The sequence below is a fragment of the Sturnira hondurensis genome, unplaced genomic scaffold (genome assembly GCF_014824575.4).
Source record: "Sturnira hondurensis isolate 20B ecotype Veracruz unplaced genomic scaffold, ASM1482457v3 Scaffold0008151, whole genome shotgun sequence".
NCBI classification, from domain to species: domain Eukaryota; kingdom Metazoa; phylum Chordata; class Mammalia; order Chiroptera; family Phyllostomidae; genus Sturnira; species Sturnira hondurensis.
Genome location: NW_028080782.1, coordinates 541,824 through 565,504, shown reverse-complemented (window position 1 = coordinate 565,504; position 23,681 = coordinate 541,824). Strand labels below are relative to the sequence as shown.

The window sequence follows — 23,681 nt, the reverse complement described above, 5'->3', positions numbered from 1 at the left end:
GCTACAAACTTACTGGTGAAAATGAAAAAGGTATCTTTTATTTTACAGAAAAAACATAACAGACTCTTTGGCCAACTCAGTAAGTACAATCTACTGAAATTACCATCAAGATCACAAACTCATCGATGAGCAAGAAAGTTTCCTTCTGTCCCCTTTTATTATTGCATTTATTTCATTTTAATTTTTTTAATACAACTCCTGATGAAAGTCTTCCCTAAGACTCCCTGCCTGAATGGATTCGCTCAATGAATTTTTTACTGAGCAGGTTCCAGGCACTGAGTCCAGGACGGGAGCAACTGAAAGCCTGAGTCTGTCCTGGGCATTTGGGTGCCCACACTCTACAGCAAAAGTGTGGGCAGTGAGCCCTGGCTGGCGTGGCTCAGTGGATTGACTGCAAGCCTGCAAAACAAAGGGTTGCTGATTCAATTCCCAGTCAGGGCTAATGCCTAGGTTGCAGGCCAGATTTCCAGATAGGGGTGCCTGAGAGGCAACCACAGATTGACATTTTCTCCCTCTTTTTTTGTCCCTTCCCCTCTCTCTAAAAGTAAATAAAATTAAAAAAAAAGAGAGAGAGAAATTGAATCCCCAAGAGCCAACAACAGGGAAATAACAACCATCCCCAACTCCTAAACAAAGTTGGTAAAAGGAAACCAAGGCAACAATTACAGAGAAGGTCAAAGTGGAGACATCACAGTGCAGCCACACTGGGAAACAGGAAGATTGTCCTGTAAGTGGTTAAATATACTGATATCAAAGGACCCATTATTTCCTCTCCTGCACTCAAAGGAAATGAGATCAAACAAAAAAACTGTGCATGAATGTTCACAGAAGCATGAGAAATAACACCCAGTAAGTGGAAACAACCCAAATGTTACCCCTGATAAGTGGAGACAACAGGGTCTACCTGCACAACGGCAAGGTATGCAGCCATTGAAGAGCACACCTACCACCACACAGAAGTCCATCAAAGACCTAGCGCTAATGAAAGCAGCCCGACACGAAAAACCACGTGTTGTGTGATTCCACTCGTAGAAATGTGCAGCCCTGACTGGGCGACTCGGCTGGGTGCAGCGTTGTGTGTACAACCAAAGGTGAAGGGTGTGGTCCTTGTTGGGGTGCATATGGGGAGGCAACTGATCAATGGTTTACTCCATCCATGTTTCTTTCCTACTGTATCCCTCCATTTCTCTCTAAAAAGAAACAAAATCTCAATAAAATAAAAACAGCTTGCCGCCCTGGCTGGTGTAGCTCAGTGGATTGAGCGCGGGCCTGCGAACCAGAGGATCCTGGTTCAATTCCCAGTCAGGGCACATGCCTGGGTTGCAGGCTGGTTCCCTGCAGGCCAACTCCCAGCAGGGGATGCATGAAAGGCAACCATACATTGATGTTTCTGTCCCTCTCCTTCCCCTCTAAAGATAAATAAATAAATAAAATCTTAAAAAAAAAAAAACAGCTTGCCCACCATAAATGATGAAAAACATTCCTAGAAATCAAGCCTCACAGTCCCAGCTGGTGTGGCTCAGTGGACTGAGCACCTGCTTGCAAATCAAAAGGTCGCTGGTTCATTTGCTCCTCAGGGCACAGGCCTGAGCTGTGGGCCAGACGCCCAGTTGGGGATGTGTGAGAGACAAGAACATATTGATATTTGTCTACCTCCCTTACTCTAAAAATAAATGAATGTTTAAAAAAAACACCAAATTCATAAAAAGCCGTGACTGTGTCACTCAGTGGACTGAGAACCAGCCTAAAACTGAAAGGTGTCCTGTTTATTCCGACTCAGTGCACATGAGTGGGCAGTGGGCAGGTACCAAATTGGGCTGCTGCTAGCGGGGACCCATGAATATTTATTTTGCACGTCGATGTTTCTCTCCCCACACTTTTCCCTCCCTTCTCCTCTCTCTGAAAAATAATTAAAATCTTAGCACAGTTGCTCCACTTTCATAACTGAAAAACATAAAAAAAATGAAACATACAAAAGGCATACAAGTATTGATGCCCAGTCCTGGCCATGTGGCTCAGTTGGTTGGAACTCTGTGCTAGACACCAAATAGTTGAGGGATCTGTACCAGCTTGGAGAGCACATGGGTGGGGGGGGCAACTGATTGAAATTTCTCTTTCACATCCGTGTCTCTCTCCCCACACCCTCTCTACTGGTCGCCCTAAAACTCAACGAATATTCTTCTGTTGATTGAAAAAAAGATTTACCCCACACGTATATGTGCGTATACGTACACGCACACACACACATATAAATATACTGATTTGGCCTGGTTGGTTGGCTCAGTGCATTGAGTGCTGGACTGCGAGCAAAAGGGTCACTGGTTCTATTCCCAGTTTAGGGCACACGCTGGTTTGCAGGCCAGGTGTCCAGAAGGGGGCATGGAAGAGGCAACCACATGTTGATGTTTCTCTCCTCTCTTTCTCCCACCCTTCCCCTCTCTAAAAACAAAATAAAAATAAAATCTTTAGAAACAAAAAAAATTTTTCCTGATTTGACAGACAGAAGGAAAGAGATGTTATTCCACTTACTGATGAATTCACTGGTTACTCCTAGAAAGTTGCTCCAACCAACCTTGGCATATCAAGATGAACCTCTAACCAACTGAGCCAAAGCTGTACATTTTTTCTGTGTTTTTTTTTTTAAAGATTTTATTTATTTATTCTCAGAAAGGATGGGAGGGAGAAAGACAGGGGGAACATCAATGTGTAGTTGCCTCTCACATGACCCTACTGGAGACTTGGCCCCCAACCCAGGCATGTGACCCTACAGGGAATTGAACTGGTGCCCCTTTGGTCCATAGTCTGCACCTAATCCACTGAGCTACTTCAGCCAGGGTTACATCTGTACATTTTTTATTGTCAAGTTTTTCTCCCATAGAAGGAAGTTTAGAGAAAAATACCACAAATAGACACTCACTAAAACATCGTAAGGACAGTCTGTGACGTTCACCACTTGGTGGGACCCACCCAGACTGGTTTTAGAAGCTGTGACCCCCCCAGGCTAAGGCTGAGTAAGAGACCTTCAGGCCATAAGCCACTAAGGAGACAAAGCTTATCTTCCTGGTAGGGGCACCACCTCTGCCCCCTTGTACTTCCCCCTGCTTGGCCCTGGGCAGATGACTGGCTCTTCAACGACAGCTAAGATTCTTCAGCAGAGGGACAACCTAAGATAGGCATAATCATGGAAGGGCCCTCAGGGAAGGACTTGGGGGGCTATAGAAAAAGGGGGTGATGGACCCTCACCCCTTGGCTTTGACATAGTGTGAGTTCTCATTCTGTCTGCAACAAGTCTCCTAATCTCTTGGCTGCCTTACTTCCCCAACCTGACTTAAGCCTCAAACAATGCTGGGCAGGAACAGGTGCTTCCTTCCCCCGGGGTGAGGGGGATCAGGCCTAAGAAAGAATACACAAAATCCTGTGCAACCTGCTTTGTTGAGAATGCCCTCAATTTTCTGATAAGGGTCCAAGCATGAAATGAGTCTCTTTCTCAAAGTTTTATGGTCCTTTAGCTAACTGACCCTCACTCAATAAGCCCTCATACTTCTTTGAATGTTACCTATTGTTTCATCATCATTGCCTGACAATGATTGATGAGCTTTACCTATATTCCTGTGCAAATGGAACCCAATGACAACCTGTTGAGGAACAGGCTCCTGGCCCTTCTCCTTTGAGAGACTGGCCACCTTCCCTCCCCAGGCAGATCATGTCTTGGTAGACTTATTCTCATCTGTGGAGGCCCAGTGGGGGATGAAGTTGGAGGGGTGGAGTGCCCCTCCCACCCCCCCCAAACCACTCCCACACCACAGGGGTCCTCCTCCCCACCTCCTCCAGCCCCCAGGGGGCATTTAGTGCCCCCTGCCTGTTTCTGAAGGTCCTTCATCCAGCACTTCTGCCAGAGGCCTCCGTCACACTTCACTGAGTATGTTGAAGCTGCCACATCCCAAGTGCCCACAGGTGTCTCCTGAGATCCCTCAGGGTAGGACAGCTCACTCCTGAGCCATCCTATCCACTATGATTGAAAAATGCCAAGCTGAGAACAGGACTCTCTCAACTCTGGGTGGACACAACTCCAGGAGATGGGAAGAGAGGCCTGGGACCTGATACGGTTTTCGGGGACCAAGGCTCATCCCTGCCCAGAAGCATAACCCTCAGGAAGGAGGAGCTAGAGGGTGACATGACTCACCAGGGACTCTTTGGTTGGCAGATGGCTGACCATCCTTCCAGTGCCCGTGGTGATAGGGGAATGGCAGGCTGTGGGTAGGGAGAGAGAAAGGCACAGTGAGGGATCAGGGGGAGGTGTAACCCACAATGCAGACACGACAGACGCACTCACTGCAAGACAGGCAGACAAGGACAGCCACACACATTAAAACTGAATGCATGCAGGGGGCCTATGGCATCTTATACCCTGGACTAATGTTCCTGATTTAATCCTCCTGACATCTTGCATGGTTGGGGCTATTTTCACTCACCACATTTCACAGATGTGGAAACAGGCCCAAGAAGATAAGGGTGGGATTAGGGTTGAGTTGACTACATCAGGGTCCATATGCTTGGCACACATGTCATACCCACACACATACACTCCCCCAAGGCACACACCTGTGCACCAATCCAATAGCCTGGAGAGAGGGAAGGGACTCTGTACTCTCTACCCCCTGGCCCTGGGTCTGACTTACCCAGCAGGCACAGTGGGCCCTGGGCAGTTTACACCACTAGCTCTTAAATATCATCATTTATTTTGATAATTTAAGAGAAAATGCAAATCTAATCCAGCCTGGGCTATTTTTGTCCTTGTGGCAATGCAAACACTACTCCAAGTTTACTTTATTTAAAAGAAGGCCATGAAGGCCTTCAGTGACTGTGGCAATAGCTTATGCATGGGGCTGGTGACCACTGAACCCAGAGTGGCCCAGATCTGTGGCTGCGGACCCAGGGGCGGCAGCTGCTCCTGCTCCTCCTCTTCTCTCCTAGCTTTCTGACATTTCCTGCCAACCACTGTTTCTAAGGGGAAGTAAGAATTCCCCAGTGTTGGGTGTTTAGGGAGATGGCTCTGGTACCTGGATGCCTGGGTGTGGAGTTGAGTGATTCACTCAAAAGCCTGAACCTCAGTGTCCCCATCTGAAGAATGGAAATCTGAGGGTCCCTACTCAGAGTCATTGGGAGGCCTGTATAATGCCCAGAAGGATACCCTAAGCACCCAACACACACTCCATGAACAAATCCACCCCTGTAAGCATTGAGTAGGGTCTCTGAGCCTCTTTCTTGACCTCACACCTGGCTACCACACACATCCTGCCCTCCCAGGGCCAGGGGAAGCTCTGAGGAAGGAAATGGCTCCCCGCCCCCCCACCTCCGTCCAGCAGGGCTGCCTTCTCCACACCCTAGGTAAGGCACTCCTGACGCACACACGCGCGTGCGCACACACACGTCATCCATGCCCAGAGACAGAGGCCCAGGTGCACACAGACAGGGAAAGGCTCGGACAGAACAGGCGCAACCCCACACGCAGACACACCAAAATCACTGGCAGGTTCAGAGGAAGCGACCAGACACAGGTGGACACTGGATGGCGCTCTCACGCTGAGACACCAGGGATGGAAACAAAGGCTGACACGCATACAGCTGTGGTCACTGAGGGCCCAGGAGAGGCCAAGACAGGCAACCGACACACACACAAGCAAAGGAGAAAAATTGTAACCTTCCAGACACACACGGTGTTACACCCCGAGACACAAAGAACGCTCGGGAGTCTCAGTCCAACACGCAAGACATACACAGCCACAGCCACACCTTCAACCCCACCACTCCACCCAGATCAACACCCAGTGTCCTCACGCCTCGTCCTGATCCCCACAAAGAGCTACCGCTAGGAAGTGACCAGAGCCAGCTAGAACACAGACAGTACTGTGCCTGCGCGGGCGTCCTGCTGTTCTTCCCAGATCTCGGCGGCCAACTTCGCTTCCTCACTTAGCTCCCCTCAGAATGAGCGGCGCGGAGCTACCAGCGCCTGAGGGGCGGTCCTGAGGCTCCTTGTCCCAGAAGCCCCTGCAGCACAAAGGGAAGAAGGCTGGGTTCCTGTGGGGATGGGGGGCTTAGGAGCGGAGAAAGCCCAGTGGATGGGGAACGGAAGGAAAACATGGAGCAGGACAAGTCCCAGGGAGGAGCCAGCTGGAGAGGTGAGAGGGAGATTGAAGAATGTAGGGGCGTGGGCGGAGGCAGTAAAAGACGCTGTAGACCCTCTGCCGACCTCCAGCGACCAACGAGGGGTATTGATAGTTGGGCTGATTTGCAGAACGTGTGTAGCCTTGGCTGGTGTGGCTCAGTGTATAATCTGCCGGCCTGCGAACTGAAGGGTCACTGGTTCGATCCCAGTCAGGGCACATCCCCACATTGCAGGTTCCCGAGCACATGAAAGGCAACCGCACATTGATGTTTCTCTGCCTGTCTTCTTCCCTTCCCCCATTTCAAAAAATAAGTAATTTTTAAAAAGCATGCAGACGCTCCTAGGTATGTATGCACACAGGAACGCCCAATGAACGTCCTTAAACATCCTGCGTGTTGGGAGGGTACAGCATACCCACAACCAATAGCTTCTTCCTTCCACCACCTTCCTCCTGTGGCCATGCTAACCTTTGCAATGCTCCTGCCCATCTCGCCCTAGTCCCATCCCCACCAGGTATCCAACCAGGTATCAGTAAGAAATGACTTTCCCCTATCACTTACCTTGCTACCTGGACCTACTTGGGCCCCTTCAGTTCAATACTTCGTTCGTCCTGCAGCCCTGTTGCCTGGGGAGGGGATCTGCCTTCAGCATAGGATGCTCCACATGACAAAAGGCAGAAGCTCCATAACTAAGGCAATGCCCCGCTCTTGCAGCCTCTCCATTGCCCACAGCACAAAGACTGAGGACTCAGGCTCTGACAAAGCCAAAGGGTGAAGATCTTTCTGCCCCTTCTCTGTAGATCCCCGTCTTTCCCTGATGGCCCATCGTAACTGTGCCTCTTACATTACCCCTCCCCTTTTGAGGGGTCTTACAGGTCATGGGCTAACTAGCCATCCACCCAGGCCAAGCAGGGGGAAGTGAGGGAAAGAGGGGCTGTGCTCTTGCCAGGAAATGTCTCCTTACTGGCTCATGTCCCCAAGTCCTTTTCACTCAGCCCTGCCTGTGGAACCTTTTTGTTAACAAGGCTACAGTCCTTGAAACCAGGGAGGACAGCACCCAACAACTTGTATGTTGTCTGCATGATTGTTTAAAATGACATTGGTAAAGTTTTATTTTAAAAAATCTAACAGACCCCTATGAGAAACTATGGCATTTGATGCAATTGTTAGTTCCCATGCTGAAATATTTTTTTCTTCCCTTCATAAAATACCTGGCACCTTCTGCTGTTGCAGGAAAACTGGGGGCTGGGAGTGGGGCAAACAAGGACACCCACAGATGTGACAACATGACCTCTAGACAAGATTTAGGCATATGTCACAAAGTGACAATGCCCCAATGGAGACCACCTCCACCTCCTCCTATCCATCCTCCACTTTACTATCCAGGAGATGGAGACCAGAGACACTGTGTTGTCCAAGCTTCTACAAAAGTTTATTGGATCTGGATCTGGAGCCACAGGACGCCTGGCCTCATTCCCAGATATGACACTTGTATAGGCTTGCTTTGCACCTGGCCCTGCGGATGCTGGGGAAGCAAATAGTGAGAAGGCCTTGGTGTGTCTTCAATACCAATATTTCTAAGACAGGTCTGATTAGGACTTTTCTTGCTTCCTACCTGTGGGCTCCAATACCATGTCTAGCACGGGCCCATGGGCTCAGGACCCACCAGTCAGATGTGGATTCTAAAAGCCCCCAATTCCCTGCTATGTACCACGTGAGGTAGAAATCCCTGCTGAAGGTTTCCCTGCACTTGCCACTGTGGTAGGGCTTGTCTCCCACAGAAACCACCCGGTGGACAAGGAGCAAAAATTTCCTGATAAAGGTTTTGCCACAATTCCCCAAGGTGGGGGGTGGGGGGGCAGTCAGACGATTCCGTAAGGGTAAGCATGTCACAAATCCTTCTGGCAGGTGGAGCACTGGCAGGGCACTCCCCAGTGGGCACTGGTCTGTACTTCCTGAACAAGTAGTTCTTGCTGAAGTCTGTACTACCCTAACATGTATACCGTCTCTTTAGGGTGCATCCCCCCTTTTTATATTTTGAAATTTTTTATTTATTTTTGAAGAGAGGGAAAAAGAGAGGGAGAGAAACATCAGTATGCGGTTACTTCTTGAGCACCCCCTATTGGGGACCTGGCCTGAACCCAGACATGTGCCCTGACTGGGAACCAGAGACCCTTTGATTCACAGTCCAGCTCTCAATCTACAAACCCACACCAGCCAGGGAGAAAATCTGCATTCTTTGATGCTCAGTGAGACACCTATTCTCTCTGAAGGCCTGGCTGGAGTCCTTGCCCACATACAGCGTCTGCCCATTGTGCGTCCTCTGATGCTCGATGAAGCTCTTGTTCACTCTGAAGGACTAGCTGCAGTCCCCCCACACCTATGGCTTCTCCCCTCTGTGTGGCCTTTGATGCACAGGCAGGCTGGATTTCTAGCTGAAGGCTTTGCCAGTCACCAGACACAAAAGGCTTCTCCCCTGTGTCCATCATCTGATGTACATTGAGACTCCATTAGTGGATGAAGGTTTTCCCACAGTCCCCACACAAGAGCAGCTGCTCCACTATGTGTCTCTCCTCATGGTAGACAAGGCACCTTTTGTTTCTGAAGCACTTGCCCTACTTCCCGTACCTGTATGGATTTTGGTGGCTGTGTGTCCTGTGGTGATTGATAAAGGTGTCCATAGCTTCTGAAGCCTTCCCACAGTCCTCACACACCTACGGCTTCTCCCCAGTGTGTGTCTTCTGATGCTCTGTGCGGCGCCTATTCTCACTGAAGGCCTTGCCACAGTACTCACACACGTATGGCTTCTCCCCAGTGTGGGTCCTTGAATGCACACGGAGGCTGCATTTCTGGCTAAAGGCCCTGCCACACTCCTTACAAATGAATGGCTTCTCCCCAGTGTGAATCCTTTCATGCACAAGGAGGCTGCATTTCTGGCTGAAGGCCTTGCCACAGTAACTGCACCCATACGGCTTCTCCCCGGTGTGTGTTCTCTGGTGTAGGAAGATGTTACCCTTATGCTTGAAGGCCTTGCCACAGTAACTGCAAACATATGGCCTCTCTCCGGTGTGCATCCTCCGATGCACAAGGAAGTCACATTTCTGGCTGAAGGCTTTGCCACAATCCATGCACAAGTGCAGCTTCTCCCCGGTGTGCATCCTCTGATGCTCCGTGAGGCGCCTATTCTGTCTGAAGGCCTGGCCACACTCCCCACACACATAAGGCTTCTCCCCTGTGTGTGTCCTCTGATGGACAATGAGGCTCCATTTTTGGATGAAGACTTTGCCACAGTCCTCGCAGGCGTGCAGCTTCTCCCCAGTATGTATCCTCTGATGCTGGATAAGGTGCCTATTGTCTCTGAAGGCCTTGCCACAATCCCTGCACACATAAGGCTTCTCCCCCGTGTGTGTCCTCTGATGCACATCGAGGGCTGGTTTCCGGCTGAACGCTTTACCACAGTCCCCGCAAACAAATGGCTTCTCCCCAGTGTGCGTCCTCTGGTGTAGGATGATCCTGTCCTTCCGGCTGAAGGCTTTACCGCAATCGCCACACACGTAAGGCTTCTCCAAGGAATGGGTTCGTTGGTGCTTCCTCAGGGATGACTTTGAGCTGAAAGTCTTACTACAGTGTAAGCACTTGTATGTCTTCTCCAAACATTGTTGGGAGGGAGAACTGGGGCTTGAAGTACTTGAGTTCTTCCCACAAATGGTGAAACAGTACATGCCTGGCCCTCTCAGTCCTTCCAGTCTTGATGGGACCAGCAGGTAGCTCTGGTAGATCAATGTCTTAAATTCAAAACACTCAGGAGCTAACACGTGGGACATGTCCAAAGACCCTACACAGGTTCTCATGCTTCTGTGTTGCTGCCCCACCCTGTCCGCCTGTATCTCCACTTTTTCACAGGAGTAACCATGGGCTCCATTCTCCATGAGTCCTTCCTCCACCACTGCGATGGACGGTCTGTTTTCCCAAGACTCCTTCTCTGGGTCTGGTTCATTCATGTTCCATTCAGTCTCCAAGTCTGAGGGCAGGGGAAAGAGATGACGACACACATGTAGTTAACCACGCTGGGAGGGAAGATCTTCCCAAGACATGACAAGGCACATCCTGACAGCAGAGGACAGCCTGTAGTGGGTTCAGAGGAAGGAGGGAAGCCGTGATATGAGACAGTGAGTTGGAAGGATGTGAGAACAGAGCAAGAAAGGCCTGATGGGGAGTGGATGCAAACATGGCCTGCACTGCTCAGACCTGGGAGGAAAGACCGAGGAGAGAATAGGAAGAAAACGGGCAAGGAAGAGAGCATCAAATGACCCTACACACCCAGGGAGGGTTCACTGCACCCGGCTCCTTGCTTCCAAGCCTCCTTGTGCACATCCCCAGACAGCTGTGCTTCTCAAAGCATCGCCTGTTATTACTAATGATTCAGTAAGAGCTGATTCTCACGTTGTTGTGCTGGTTGTCTTCTGTCTCCCCACGTGCCAGTGAAGCTCCCACATGTCCACACTGCCCATGAGTGGCCCGGCCTTTGGCCTGGCTCCTCACCCCTCCACTCAGTACACTAATCCACCCCTGAGAACCACACTGGCTCCCAGTCTGTTATGCCTTGTCCCGTTGATTCTTCAATCTCTGATTACAGACAAGGTGGCTGCCTTGAGGTCCAGACTCTGCATATGCACTTCAAGATTCATGCAAACACTTAAAAACTGTGAGATCTTACACAAAAATCTCATTGAAAAAGGGAAGATCTTGCCACATGTAGCCCTCTTTCCTAGGAGGTAACAAAGAAAGCAGGAATGGTAAGCAGCTGTCTCCCCACCCCCATTAAAGCACTCACTGGTCACACAAAACCTGAGATTCAGACCCTTTCATTGAGTGTAGAATGGAAACAATCCTAATGTTGATCATCAAGTAAAAGAATAAACACATGGTGATCTATCCCAGAAGTAGAATATTCAAGTCCACAAAAGATTGCAAGTGGATCCAAGTTCAGGGATGGTACAGGAGGGAATGGACTGATTTTTCTCACATACTTTCCTTCTGTGTCGCAAATCAATAAAAAAAATATGAGGAAAAGAATTATAGAAATGATTCATACACATGGTCCATGTTGAGTGAACCTGAAAGAAATGATGTGAAGTGTAAGAAATGAGATAAAAAAATAAAACATGCTGTATGATTTCATATATATAATACCGTAGGATAGACAAACTACCCAACAGTGGTCACAGAGGATGGGGTGTGGGCAAAATGAAAGAATAATGGTTGGGGCTAATGGATATATCTGCAACACAACGATGATTTCTGGGTGGATACAAATGTCAAAATGCGTCCAATGATTACCTTTAACTATTTGCAGTTAATAGTAATTCAGTGGAACCACCAGAAAATCTGTTAAAGGAATGGGACTATACACTAAGTCTGAAAGTCAGTGGTGTTCCCTGAGAATATTATCCTTTCTTGTGAGTGAAGATAAAAAGTGCTCATCTTTGAAGAGCTTTCTGATTTCCATCATTTCTACATCTTAATCTGTTTCATTCAGTGTCTTGGTGAATATCTAGGTCATTTCTCTTCATTTTTCTTCCTATGAAAAAGCTGGGAAATTTCTATCAAGACAATGCCATATGTGAACATATTTCACTTCTAGGTACAACTACAGAAAAAGTTACAACTAGACCATAAAATGTATCACATAGAACTGTCAGAAAATGGAGTGGTATTGACATCCGACAACCATGAACATACGAAATCCATATTCATCCAGAAGGTTAGGAGGGGCAGAGTGACAGACATGAGTGCAGAAGAGCAGAGATGTGGCATGGCGTGGACAGGTGGTGGAAAGAGTGATCCCACACACCCATGTGGTGAACAAAAACTGGGAGGAAGACCTCAGGAATGAAGAATCCCACCCCCAGGCCAGACCACACAGCCTACTGTCCTAGGCCAGGAAAATACATCCCCATAGCTTCTGGCTGTAAATATCAGCAGGGGTTGGGGTGGAAGAAGATACTGTCAGATTTTCAGGAGACTCCTCTAAAAGGCTCCCCACAGACTTAGGACTTCCCAGCCCCACCCACTGTGGGATTCAGCACCAGGGCAACAGCTGGAAGGGCACCAGTGGTAAAAGTGTCTGGAAACAGGACAGGTGCTCAGAGACAGTTTCTTTCCCCAGCAAACCTCCAAAAGCCAAGTGGCAGCATTATCCCCCCTCTGAGCCCTCCCCTGACACAGAGCCAAAAAGTGGTGAAGCTGGTGGCCCTACCCTGGCAACTACCTAAGGCTCTGCCCCACACAATTTACATGTGCCTCTTCTACAACAGGCCACACAGCTCAGACAGGGAGTCAAAGGCATTCTACCTAATACACAGAAACAAACACAGGGAGGCTGCCAAATTCAGGACACAAACAAATACATGCCCCAAATGAAAGAACAGAACAAAACCACAGGAAAAGAACTAAACAAAACGGAGATAACCAACCTATCAGATAGAGAGTTCAAGAACTGGTTATCAGGATGCTCAAAACTCATCAATTCAGAAACAGAATAAAAAAGACCCAGGAAGAAATGAAGGACACAACAAATGAAATAAACAGAAATCTACAGGGAACTAATACTGGAGGGGATAAAGATGAGATTCAATTCAAGAATTTGGAACATAAGGAAGAAATAAGCATTTAACCAAAGCAGCATGAAAAGAAAAAGAATTTGAAAGTATGAAAATAGCATAAACAGCCTCTGGGACAGAGCCAAACGTACCAACATCCGAATCATAAGGCTGCCATAAGGGCAACAGGAACAGCAAGGAATTGAACACTTATCTGAAAAAATAATGAAAGAAAACTTCCCTAATATGGTGAAAGAAATAGACATACAAGTCCAGGAAGCACAGAGATGCCCAAAGAACTTGGACCCAAACAAGACCACACCAACACACATCATAATAAAAATGCCAAAGGTTAAAGATACAAATGGAGAATCTTAAAGCACAAGAGAAAAGCAGAGGGTTAACTTACAAAGGAGTTCTCATAATGCTGCCAGCTCGCTTCTCGCAAGGAACTCTACAGGCAAGAAGGGACTGGCAAGAAGTATTCAAAGGATGAAAAATAAGGTACTACAACCTACTATACTGTAGCCATCAAAGCAATCATTTAGAATCAAAGTGCAGAGAAACTGCTTCCAGACAATGTAAAGGTAAAGGAGTTCACCACCACCAACCCATTGTTACATGAAATGTGAAAAGGACACCTGGCTAGTGTGGCTCATTGGATTGAGAGCCAGCCTACGAAACAAAGATTTGCAGGTTCACTTCCCAGTCACGGCACATTCCCGAGCTGCAGGCCAGGCCTCCAGTAGGGGATGTGTAAGTGGCAACCACACAGTAATATTTCTCTCCCTCTCTCGTCCCCTCTCTTCTAAAAATAAATCAAATAAATAAATAAAAGAAAAGATGAGACATGTGAACACTAATATCAAACACATTCACAACTACCAACAACTGAATTTAAAAACCAAACTAAGCAAACAACAAGAGAAACTGAATCACACATAAGGGGATGTTGGAGGGGATGCTGGAGGCTTATCAGTCGGGAGTAGGAGGGGAAGGAAGGGGATATGGCAGAAAAGGTGTAGGGGTTAAGCACCATAAATTGGTAGGTACAGAATAGACGGGGATGTTAACAATAGTATGGGAAATGGAGAAGCTAAAAAACTTATATGTATGACCCTTGAACATGAACTAAGTGGGTTGGGGGGTTGCTGGAGGCAAGGGAGCTGACAGGTAGAGGAAGACAAAGGGGAAACATTGGGACAAGCATTAGAGCATAATCAAGAAAATATACTTAAAAAAAGACATGTAACATTGAAACTTATGTCATCCTATTAGCTAATGTCACCACAAAATATTAAGTTAAAAGGTGATGGTAGCCCCCTTGTATAGCATTCAAAACAATTAACAAACTGGGAAAAAGACGTAATGAAAGAGATAAAATTCTAAAAGTTGTAGATAAAACAAGAGTAAATCTCTGAGGACTCAGGTTAGGCGATGGTCCTTCAGATATGACACCAAAAGCACAAGGAGTAACAAAGTAAGTAAATCGGACCCCATCTACATTGAAAACAAGTGTGATCCAAATGATGCCACTGAGAAAGAGAAGAGCACCCAGAGGATGGGAGAAGCAGTTGCAAAGCACATACCTCACAAAGGTCTTGGACCAAAAATTAACAACCAGAGGATATCCAAGGGAATGTCCAAGTTGAATGATAAAGAACCAAACAACCCAACTAAAAAAGAGTCAAAAGACTTAAACCAGACACTTCACCAAAGAAAATATTCTCAGTACCAGCTGGAAGCTAGACTGTGGTAAGACTGTGCACCCACGAGAACGGCTACAATGAGAGAGACTGAGCATGTTCAGTTCTGACAAGCACACGGAGCAATGCAACACCCAGCACTTGCTGGTGGGAATGGGAAATGAAGCAACTGCTTTGGAGAAGTATCTGGCAGTTTCTGAAAAAGTTAAATATATACCTATGTATAACTCAACCTTTCCATACAGAAAGGACATCATATGTCTCTACATAAGGACATCCAGCCCTGACTGGTGTAGCTCAATGGATTGAGCATAGTCCTGCGAACCAAAGAGTTACTGCATCAGTTCCCATCAGAGCACATGCCAGGTTTGTGGGGCAGGTCCCCCCACCAGTTGGGGAGCATGTGAGAGGCAACTACAGACTGACATTTCTCTCCCTTTCTTGTTCCCTTCCCCTCTCAAAAAATAAGTAAAATTTTAAAAAAAGAAATAGACAAGACATCCAGATATGGAAACAATCCAGATGTTTGTCATCAAGTGAATGGATAAATACAAGGTATTCTACCTATGAAGCAGAATATTACCAATACCAAAGAGTGAGCTCTGCCCTGGTTAGGTGACTCAGGTGGCTAGAGTGTCACCACAAGCACCAAATGGCTGCCATTTCAATCCCTAATATAAAACTGTCTAGAAGGCAACTGACTGAAATATCTCTGTCTCTCTCTCAAATCAATGATAATTTCCTTGGGTGATGCCCTAAAATATATATATATATAGGAAAAGAAGGGGACATGAATGGTATAGATCAGTGGACTGAGTGCAAGCTGTGAACCAAAGGGTTATCAGTTCGATTCCCAGTCAGAAAACATGCCTGGGTTGCAGGCCAGGTCCCCAGTTGTGGCCACGTGAGAGACAACCACACATTGATGTTTCTCTCCCTTTCTTTCTCTCTCTACAAATAAATAAATAAAATCTTTAAAAAGGCTGTGTAATATCATTCCATATATATAAACTTCTAGAACAAGTAAACTGCATCAGTTGTATGGGATGCTGAGTGAAAGGAAAGATAAACTATTCGGGCTAACGGACATGTCTGCATCTGTCCATCTTTCTTATTTCTGTGTAATCCTGAGGTGACAGACACATGGTGAGTAACACAGGGAAACTGCCCCCTTACCCAGTGAAACCAGGTTCCAGTAGGTCTCCATCATCACGTCCCTGTACAGGTCCTTCTGCGCAGGCTTCAGCTGCTGCCATTCCTCCTGGGTGAAGTCTACAATCAAATCTCTGAATGTCACCGACCCCTGTGAGAGGAAACACACACTACTCACTGCAGGGCCCTCCTCAGTTTTGGAGAGACGTGTTGGCCAGAAGGGCTGAGAGGATCAGGAAGACACACAGGATGCATCTGACTGGTCAAGAAGATACAGAGCTCTGAAGGGCCTGACTACTCAGAGTCCTTGGTGCCTAAGTAACAGGATGGTCCTTGGACAGGCAAATAAAACTATGGGGCTGTTCACAGAAAGGCAAACACCACAATTCAAAAATGGGCAAAAAACCGGAACAGACACTTCTCCAAAAAGGACATGCAGATGACCAGTACACATATTAAAAAATGCTCAATGTCACTTGTCACCAGAGGGCTGCAAACTAAAATCACAATGACATATTACCTTACACATGTTAGACAAAAACCCCCATGATGGACCCTCAACTTGCCGAAACCATTGAGACAGGTGCCTGGGCAGTGGGAACTCTCTGAGGTGTCCGGGAAAGGGGAAGGGGTGATGTGAGGTTGGGTCCATGGAGGGAGATTCTGGGTGAGACTGCTGGGTTGAAACCTGAGGCTTAAACGACACACTGGAGCACTGAGGAGGCTGTCACCAAAATATCCAAACCAACAGTTACTGGTGAAAATAAAAAATGTGTCTTTTACTTTGCAGAAAAGAATGTAACGGACATTTCTGCCAACCCAGTAAATATAATCTACTGAAATTACCATCGAGGTCACAAACAGATCCACCACCTCCAAGTTTCCTCCTGCCCCCCTTTATTATTATATTTATTTCATTTTAAGTTTTTAAATATAACTCCTGCTGAAAGTTGTACCTATGTCCACCCGCTTGAATAAACTCACTCAATGAAATTTTTACCCAGCAGGCTCCATGCACTCAGCCCAGGCTGGGACAGACTGAAAATCCGAGTGGGTCCTGGGGATCTGGGTGCCCACACTCTACAGCAAAACTGTGGGAGGTGAGACACAGGGTCCCTCATGAGAAGGGTTGGGAGATTCCCCTAGAAATGGGGCTGACCTCCAAGTGAACTAAAGTCCTCTGAGCACTCTATGGGAACATGACTGAGGCCACTCATTCCAGGCCTCCATCTGTTTGGGATTCTTATCTAATGGCAGAAACCTCTTTGCCACAAGGAAAACCTCACCCAGTCCTAGAGAGCTGAAATCAGGCTCTACTTTTTTAATTTAAATACTCACTACAGGACATACATATTGATTTTGGAGGAAGAGGAAGGCAGGGTCAGAGAGAGAGCCAACCACCGGGAAATCGTAAACAATGTTGGTAAAAGAGGAAACCAAGGCAACGATTACAGAGAAGGTCAAAGTAGAGATATCATGGTGCAGACACACTGGGAAACAGGATTGTTCCTTAAATGGTTAAATGTACTGATATCGAAGGGCCCACTATTTCCTCTCCTACACTCAAGGGAAATGAGATCAAACAAAAAATTGTACATGATTGTTCACAGCAGCATGACTAATAAAACCAAAAAGTGGAAACAACCCCAATGTACACCACCTGATAAATGCATGCACAGGGACTACCATCTTAAAGGAATAGTACACAGCTATGAAAGAGGACACCTACTACAACACTGATGTACATCAAACACATGGTGCTCAGTGAAAGCAGCCAGATACCAAAAAACCACGTGTTGTATGATTCCACTTATAGAAATGTGCAGCCCTGACTGGGTAACTCAGCTTGGAGCAGTGCTGTGTGAACAACCAAAGGTTAAGGGTATGGTCCCAATTAGGGCTCATACAGGAGATAAACAATCGATGTTTTACTCACATCGATGTTTCTTTCCTACTCTTTCTTGCTTCCTTCCTTTCTCTCTAAAAATAAGTAAGTAGAATCTTAATGAAATAAAAACAATTTTCTCACATAAAAAGTGAACGAACATTTCCCAAAAGTCAAGCCTCAAAATGCTAGCTGGTGTGGATCACTAAATTGAGTACCGGCATTTGAAGGTAAAAGTCTCTGGTTGGATCCCCAGTCAGGGCATGTGCCTGGGTTGCAGGTCAGTTCCCAGTGGGGGACACGAGAGGCAGCCATACAATGATATTTCTCTCCCTATCTCCTTCCCTTCCCCTCTAAATATAAGTAAATAAAATCTTTTAAAAATTTCTCTCACATCTGTGTCTCACTCGTGCTCTTTCTCTTCCTACAACTCAATGAACATATCCTTTACTGATGATCAAAAAATACACTTACTTCCAGACATGTATATATACAAATTACTGATTTTATTTTTTTATTTTTTTAAAAAAGATTTTATTTATTTATTTATCTTCAGAGGGGAAGGAGAGAGGGAGAGAAACATCAATGTACGGTTGCCTTTTGTGCGTCCCCTGCTGGTAGTTAGCCTGCAAGGAACCGGCCTGCAACCCAGGCATGTGCCCTGACTGGGAATCGAACCGCGATCGTCTGGTTCTCAGGCCCGCGCTCAATCCACTGAGCTACGCCAGCCAGGGCACAAATTACTGATTTTAGAGATAGAGAGAAAGATATGTTCCACATACTGATGATTTCATTGGTTGCTTCTCAAAGGTGCCCTGAGCAGGGATTGAACCGAAACCATGGCATATCAAAATTATCCTTTAACCAACTGAGCTACATCTGTACCTTTTTAAAAATATTTTATTTATTTATTTTCAGAGAGAGGGGAAGGGAAGGAGAGAGGTAGAGAAACAGCACTGTGTGGTTGCCTCTCGTGTCCCCCACTGGGAACTGGCCTGAAACCTAGGCATGTGCCCTGTGTACATTTTTTATTGTAAAGTTTTTCTTTCACAGAAGGAAATTTACAGAAAAATACGACAAACTGCCATCCACTAAAACATCATGAAACAGCCAGGGACACTCACCAGTCCCTCTTGTCAGGTATCTCCTTCCATTCCCCCTCCATTCTCCTGGGCATGTAATGTCCCTGCATACTTCTGAAGTTGCCAAATCTAGCATTTCCTGCCCGTCACATTTCACTGAATATGTTTAAGCTGCCACTTCCCAAATACCTACAGGTGTGTCTGAGATCCCTCAGGGTAGGGCGGCTCACTCCTGAGCCATCCTGTCCCTTGTGGTTGAAAAACACCAGGGTCAGCCCTGACTGGTGTAGCTCAGGGGGTTCAGTGTGCAAATCAAAGGGTTGCAGTTCAATTCCCAGTTAGGGCACATGCCCGGGTTTCAGGCCAGGGGCAAACAAGAGGCAACCACACACTGATGTTTCTTTCCCTCTCTCCTTCCCTTCCCCTTTCTCTAAAAATAAATAAAAATCTAAAAAAAAAAAAAAGAAGAAGACAAAGAAAGAAAAAAGAAACACCATGGTCAGGACAGTACTCTCTCAACTCAGGGTGGACAAAACCCCAGGAGATGGAGAGAGGGTCCTGAGGCCTGATGGAGTTTGTAGGTGGTAAAGGGTCACCCCTGCCCAGAAGCATGACCCTAAGGAAGGAGAAGCCAAAAGGTGACATGACTTACCAGGGACTCCTTGGTCCGAAGCTGGGTGGCCATTCTTCCAATGCCTATGGTGACCTGGGCACAGGCAGACTGTAAACAGGGAGAGAGAGAAAAAGGGACACTAAGAGATGAGGTAGAGGTGAGATCCACAATACAGACATGACAAACACGCCCACTAGGAGACAGACAGATAGGGACAGGCACACACGGTTATAGTGAATGCATGCAGGGGGCCTATGACATCCAAGGTCCTTGACTCATGTCCCTGATTTGATCCTCCTGACATTCTGCATTGTTGGGGCTATTTTCACTCACCCCATTTTGCAGATCACGAAACTGAAGCACTACAAGTCAGGAATCCAAGAAGATAAGGGTGGGATTTGGGTTGAAATAGTGTATCAGGATCCACGTGATTAGTCCACATGTCATACCCACACATATACTGCCCCAACACACAGGCATGCCCACACAGCCAGTCCCAATCCTGGAGGGAGGAATAGGACCCTCTGGCCCCATCCCACTGGGTCTGACTTACGTAGGAGGCACAGTGGGCCCAGGGCAGCTGACAGTAGTAGGAGCCCTTGAAAATGTCATCATTTCAGCACTGGCTGGCATGGCTAAGTGGACTGAGTCCCAGCCTACAAAGGGTCCCCAGTTTGATTGCCCTACACATGCCAGACTAGGGCACATGCTGGGATTGTAGGCAAGGTGCCCAGTAGGGGGAGCCTGAGAGGCAACCACACACTGATGTTTCTCCCCCTTTCCTTATACTTCCCTTACCCTCTCTCGAAAAATAAACATAAAATGTTTAAATAAAAAATAAAAAAGAATGTATCATCATTTCTTAAATACGAATCTAATGCATCCTGGACTATTTTTGTCCTTACAGCAATGCAATCACTATTCCAAGTTTACTTTATTTAAAAGGAGTCCATGGCCCTGGCTGGTGTAGCTCAGTGGATTGAGTGCGGGCCTGTGAACCAGACGATCGCAGCTGATTCCCAGCCAGGGCACATGTCTGGGTTGCAGGCGGTTGCAGGCCAGTTCCCGGCCGGTGCCAGTTCCCAGCAGGGGATGCACGAGAAGCAACCATACATTGATGTTTCTCTTCCTCTCTCCTTCCCTTTCCCTCTAAAAATAAATTTAAAAAAAAAAAAAGGAGTGAAGGCACACTGGTCCTGGAAACAGCATGTACACGGGGCTGCTGCTAGCTGAACCCAGAGTGGTCCCAGATATGTGGCTACAGAGCAAGGGGTGGCCGCTGCTCCTGTTCCTCCCCCTCTTCCGGGTCCAAGCTCTCCATCATTTCCTGCCACCCATTGTTCCAAGGAGAAACAAAGATTTCCCGCTGGGAAAATCTGGTACCTGGATGTCTGGGTATGGAGTTGGGTAATTCACTTAACAGTCTCTGAGCCTTAATTTTCCACTTTGCACATGGTGAGGGTCCCTACTTCGGAGTCACCAGGAGGCCTGTAAAACGCCCAGAACGATACCCTGAGCACCCAGCACACACTCCCTGAACAAATCCACCCGGGTCAGCATGGGGTAGGGTCTCTGGCCCTCTTTCTTGACCCCAAACCTGGCTACTACACAGGCCCTGCCCTCCCAAGGCAGGGAAGGCTCTGAGGGCGGGAAGGAGATGGCTGTGGGGCCCGCAGGGAGGCAGCTCCGCCAGGCCGCCGGTCCAGGACGCCGCGTTCCCCACGCTCTGGGAGGGCACCCCCGACGCCCCCACTCACACACGTCATCCACGCCCAAAAACAGAGACGCAGATGCACACAGACAGGGGAAGGCTCAGGCAGGAGAGACACACCCCACGCGCACAGACACACGCACTGACGCACTGACACACTCCCACCCAGACACACACAGGCGCACAAGAAGCGACATCCGGATGGTGCCTTCACACGGAGACACCGCAGACTGAAATAAAGGCAGACACGCACACAGAGGAACAAAGAAGGACCCCGGAGAGACAAACACCCGCAACACACACACACACACACGAGCAAAGGAAAACACAGGTGGCCTCGCGCGCGCACTCGCGGTGACACACACCCGGTGACAAACACGGACACACAAAGAGACCGCCCGGGAGTCTCGGCCCCACACACACACGCACACTCACAGCCACAGGCACTCCCCTCACCCGTGCGACCACACCCAGCGCCGCGCTCAGTCTCCTCAAACCCCTGCCCAGTCCGCGCTCAAACTCACCACGCGGTTACCTCAGGAGACAGAGCGGCTTCCGCTGGGCACCCCGCCCGCACTGCGCCTGCGCCGGGCGGCCTTACATTTCCCAAATCACTGCGCGTCAAAGGGCGAGCGCCGCCGAGCCGAGCCGCGTCTGAGCGGCGGACGCCAGACTCCAGGTCCCAGAAGCCCGCGGCGACACAAAGTCCGTAAGACGGGGTTCGTGAGGGAGGTGGGGCTGCAGGATTAGGGAGCGGGAGGAAACTACAGAGGAGCACGGGGCCGGGGGAGGAGCGGGGCGAGCGGTGACTGTGGGAGGAGAGCGACCGAGAGGTTCGTAGCCCTAAGCAGCGAGGGAATGAGAGCCGCGTGAGGTGGAGTGGAAATAGAGACCGGGAACTTGCAGAAAAGGCGGAGCGTGGGTCGGGGAGGGAAAGACGCTATAAGACCTCCCCCCGTCCCACCCCGAGGTCCTGCTCTCTGGCCTTCAGCCAGCATGGACGTGCTGACTTGCAGAAAATGTGTAAGGGTGCAGGGACGCCAGGAAGCAAATGATCTTCAACACGAAGTATCGGCTCTTCACCTTAAAGTCCCAGCTTCCGTTCAGGGCGTGTTATTGTCACGAAACCAATGTGGGGTTCCGCTGCCCGTCGCCTCCAATAGGAAAGTTCTAGGGGCAGAGGTTGATGAGAAAGAGGTTTTTCACTCAAATGCAGATTGGGGAGAATGGCAGGTACTTGTCTCAAAGCCTCCTATCTCCTCCGAAAAACCGAGGAAAACCCCAGCTGTCCTCAGCCCAACCAGAAGACCTTGTCCAGAGGTTCTGCTTTAAAGTACCATCTTGTGGGAACCACAGTTGTCGCTAAGCAGTCACCCAGGCAGCTCAGCTTGACCGTGGTTGCTGTCTGGTTTCATACTTCCTCCTGTAACCTGCAGGCTCTAACGTTAGCCAGGTCTCTTCCAGGGCCACAAACTCCAGCCAACTGACAGGGTAATATAGGCAACTGGGCAAGAGACCGAGCCCAGCCTGTGAACCAAAAGGTCAATGGTTTAATTCAGTCTAAGGCACATGCCAGGGTTCCAGGCCAGGTCCACAGTAGGGAGCATATGAGAAACAACCACACATTGATGTTTCTCTCTCTCTAGTCCTCCCTCCCTTCTTTAAAAATAAATAAAATCTTAAAAAAAAAAAAACTTGGGGCAAAGCAAAATACCCCTATAAAACTTCATTCCATACAGAATGTGTATTGGGTAAATGAGCATCCAGGATAAAGGAGATAAGAAATAACTGACCTCTGGATATTGCTGGTCCTAGTATGTGTGAGGTGGGGAGATGGACAAATCTAATTTCCTCCTAATATTTCTCCATCATCATTCGAGACCAGCAAACCCCCCGGGGAAACTCTTCTCATAATGGACATCAGACATGGTGTAACCATTCCCAAGCCAGGAATCCAGGGCTATGAGGAACACGTGGCTTGCAACCTCCTGCTGGGTTCTTGTGAGGTATTTGTGCTCCCTCCCCCCCCCCCCCGCAATGGTTCACACTCATTTGGACGGGACAACCAGTAACTCCCTCTCTTGCACCTGACAACCATTTTAAATGATGTTGGTGCCCCTGGATGGTGTGGCTCAGTGGACTGGAAGCCAGCCTGTGAACTGAAAGGTTGCTGATTTGATTCCCAGTAAGGGCACATGCCTGGGTTTCAGGCCTTCTCACACACTGGTGTTCTCTTCCTGTCTTTGTCCCTCCTGTACCATCTTTCTGAAAGCAAATAAAATTTTAGAAAAAAAGATGATGTCTGTGACACTTAATTAACAATTTTATTTTTATATTTTTTAATTTTAAAGACCACTATGAGAGACTTTGGTACCTGAAGCAACAACTGTTACTTCCTAATCATGAATATTTTTCCTCCTCATGAACCACCTGGTAACTTGTACAGCTCATGAGCTTGGGGCCTTCCAGCTGCTGTTGCAGGGAAACAGAGGGTTGTGTTTGGGGAAAACAAGGAAACACACAGGCAACAAGGCAACAATCTGATCTCTCTACTACATCCAGGATGTGTGACAAACTGACAATATCCCCATGGAGCCCACCTCCCCCTCTTCTTTTCTACTCCCCCTCTTCCACTTTACTATTGAAGAGATGAAGATCCAGAGATAGTAAATGCCTTGTCCAATTCATAAGAGTGTTTATTCCAGTTCAGTCTGGAGACACGGTGCCCCTGACCACTCTCCCAGATACTAGACCTGTATGGGGAC

At 47.9% G+C, this 23,681-nt stretch overlaps 1 protein-coding gene across 1 annotated transcript in view; it reads right to left on the bottom strand.

Annotated features, from left to right (window-relative positions):
- Positions 1–20,885, bottom strand: part of LOC118992228 (zinc finger protein 569-like) — a 159,532-nt gene extending 138,647 nt beyond the window's left edge. Inside the window, exons 1-4 of the mRNA XM_037053928.1 lie at positions 20,589–20,885; positions 19,245–19,313; positions 15,650–15,776; positions 4,184–4,251 (exon numbers count right to left, since the gene is read on the bottom strand). Coding sequence (XP_036909823.1) covers positions 4,184–4,251; positions 15,650–15,776; positions 19,245–19,277 — 228 coding nt within the window. The 5' untranslated portion in view covers positions 19,278–19,313; positions 20,589–20,885. The remainder of the gene's footprint in view (positions 1–4,183; positions 4,252–15,649; positions 15,777–19,244; positions 19,314–20,588) is intronic.
- Positions 20,886–23,681: the final 2,796 nt, after the last annotated feature.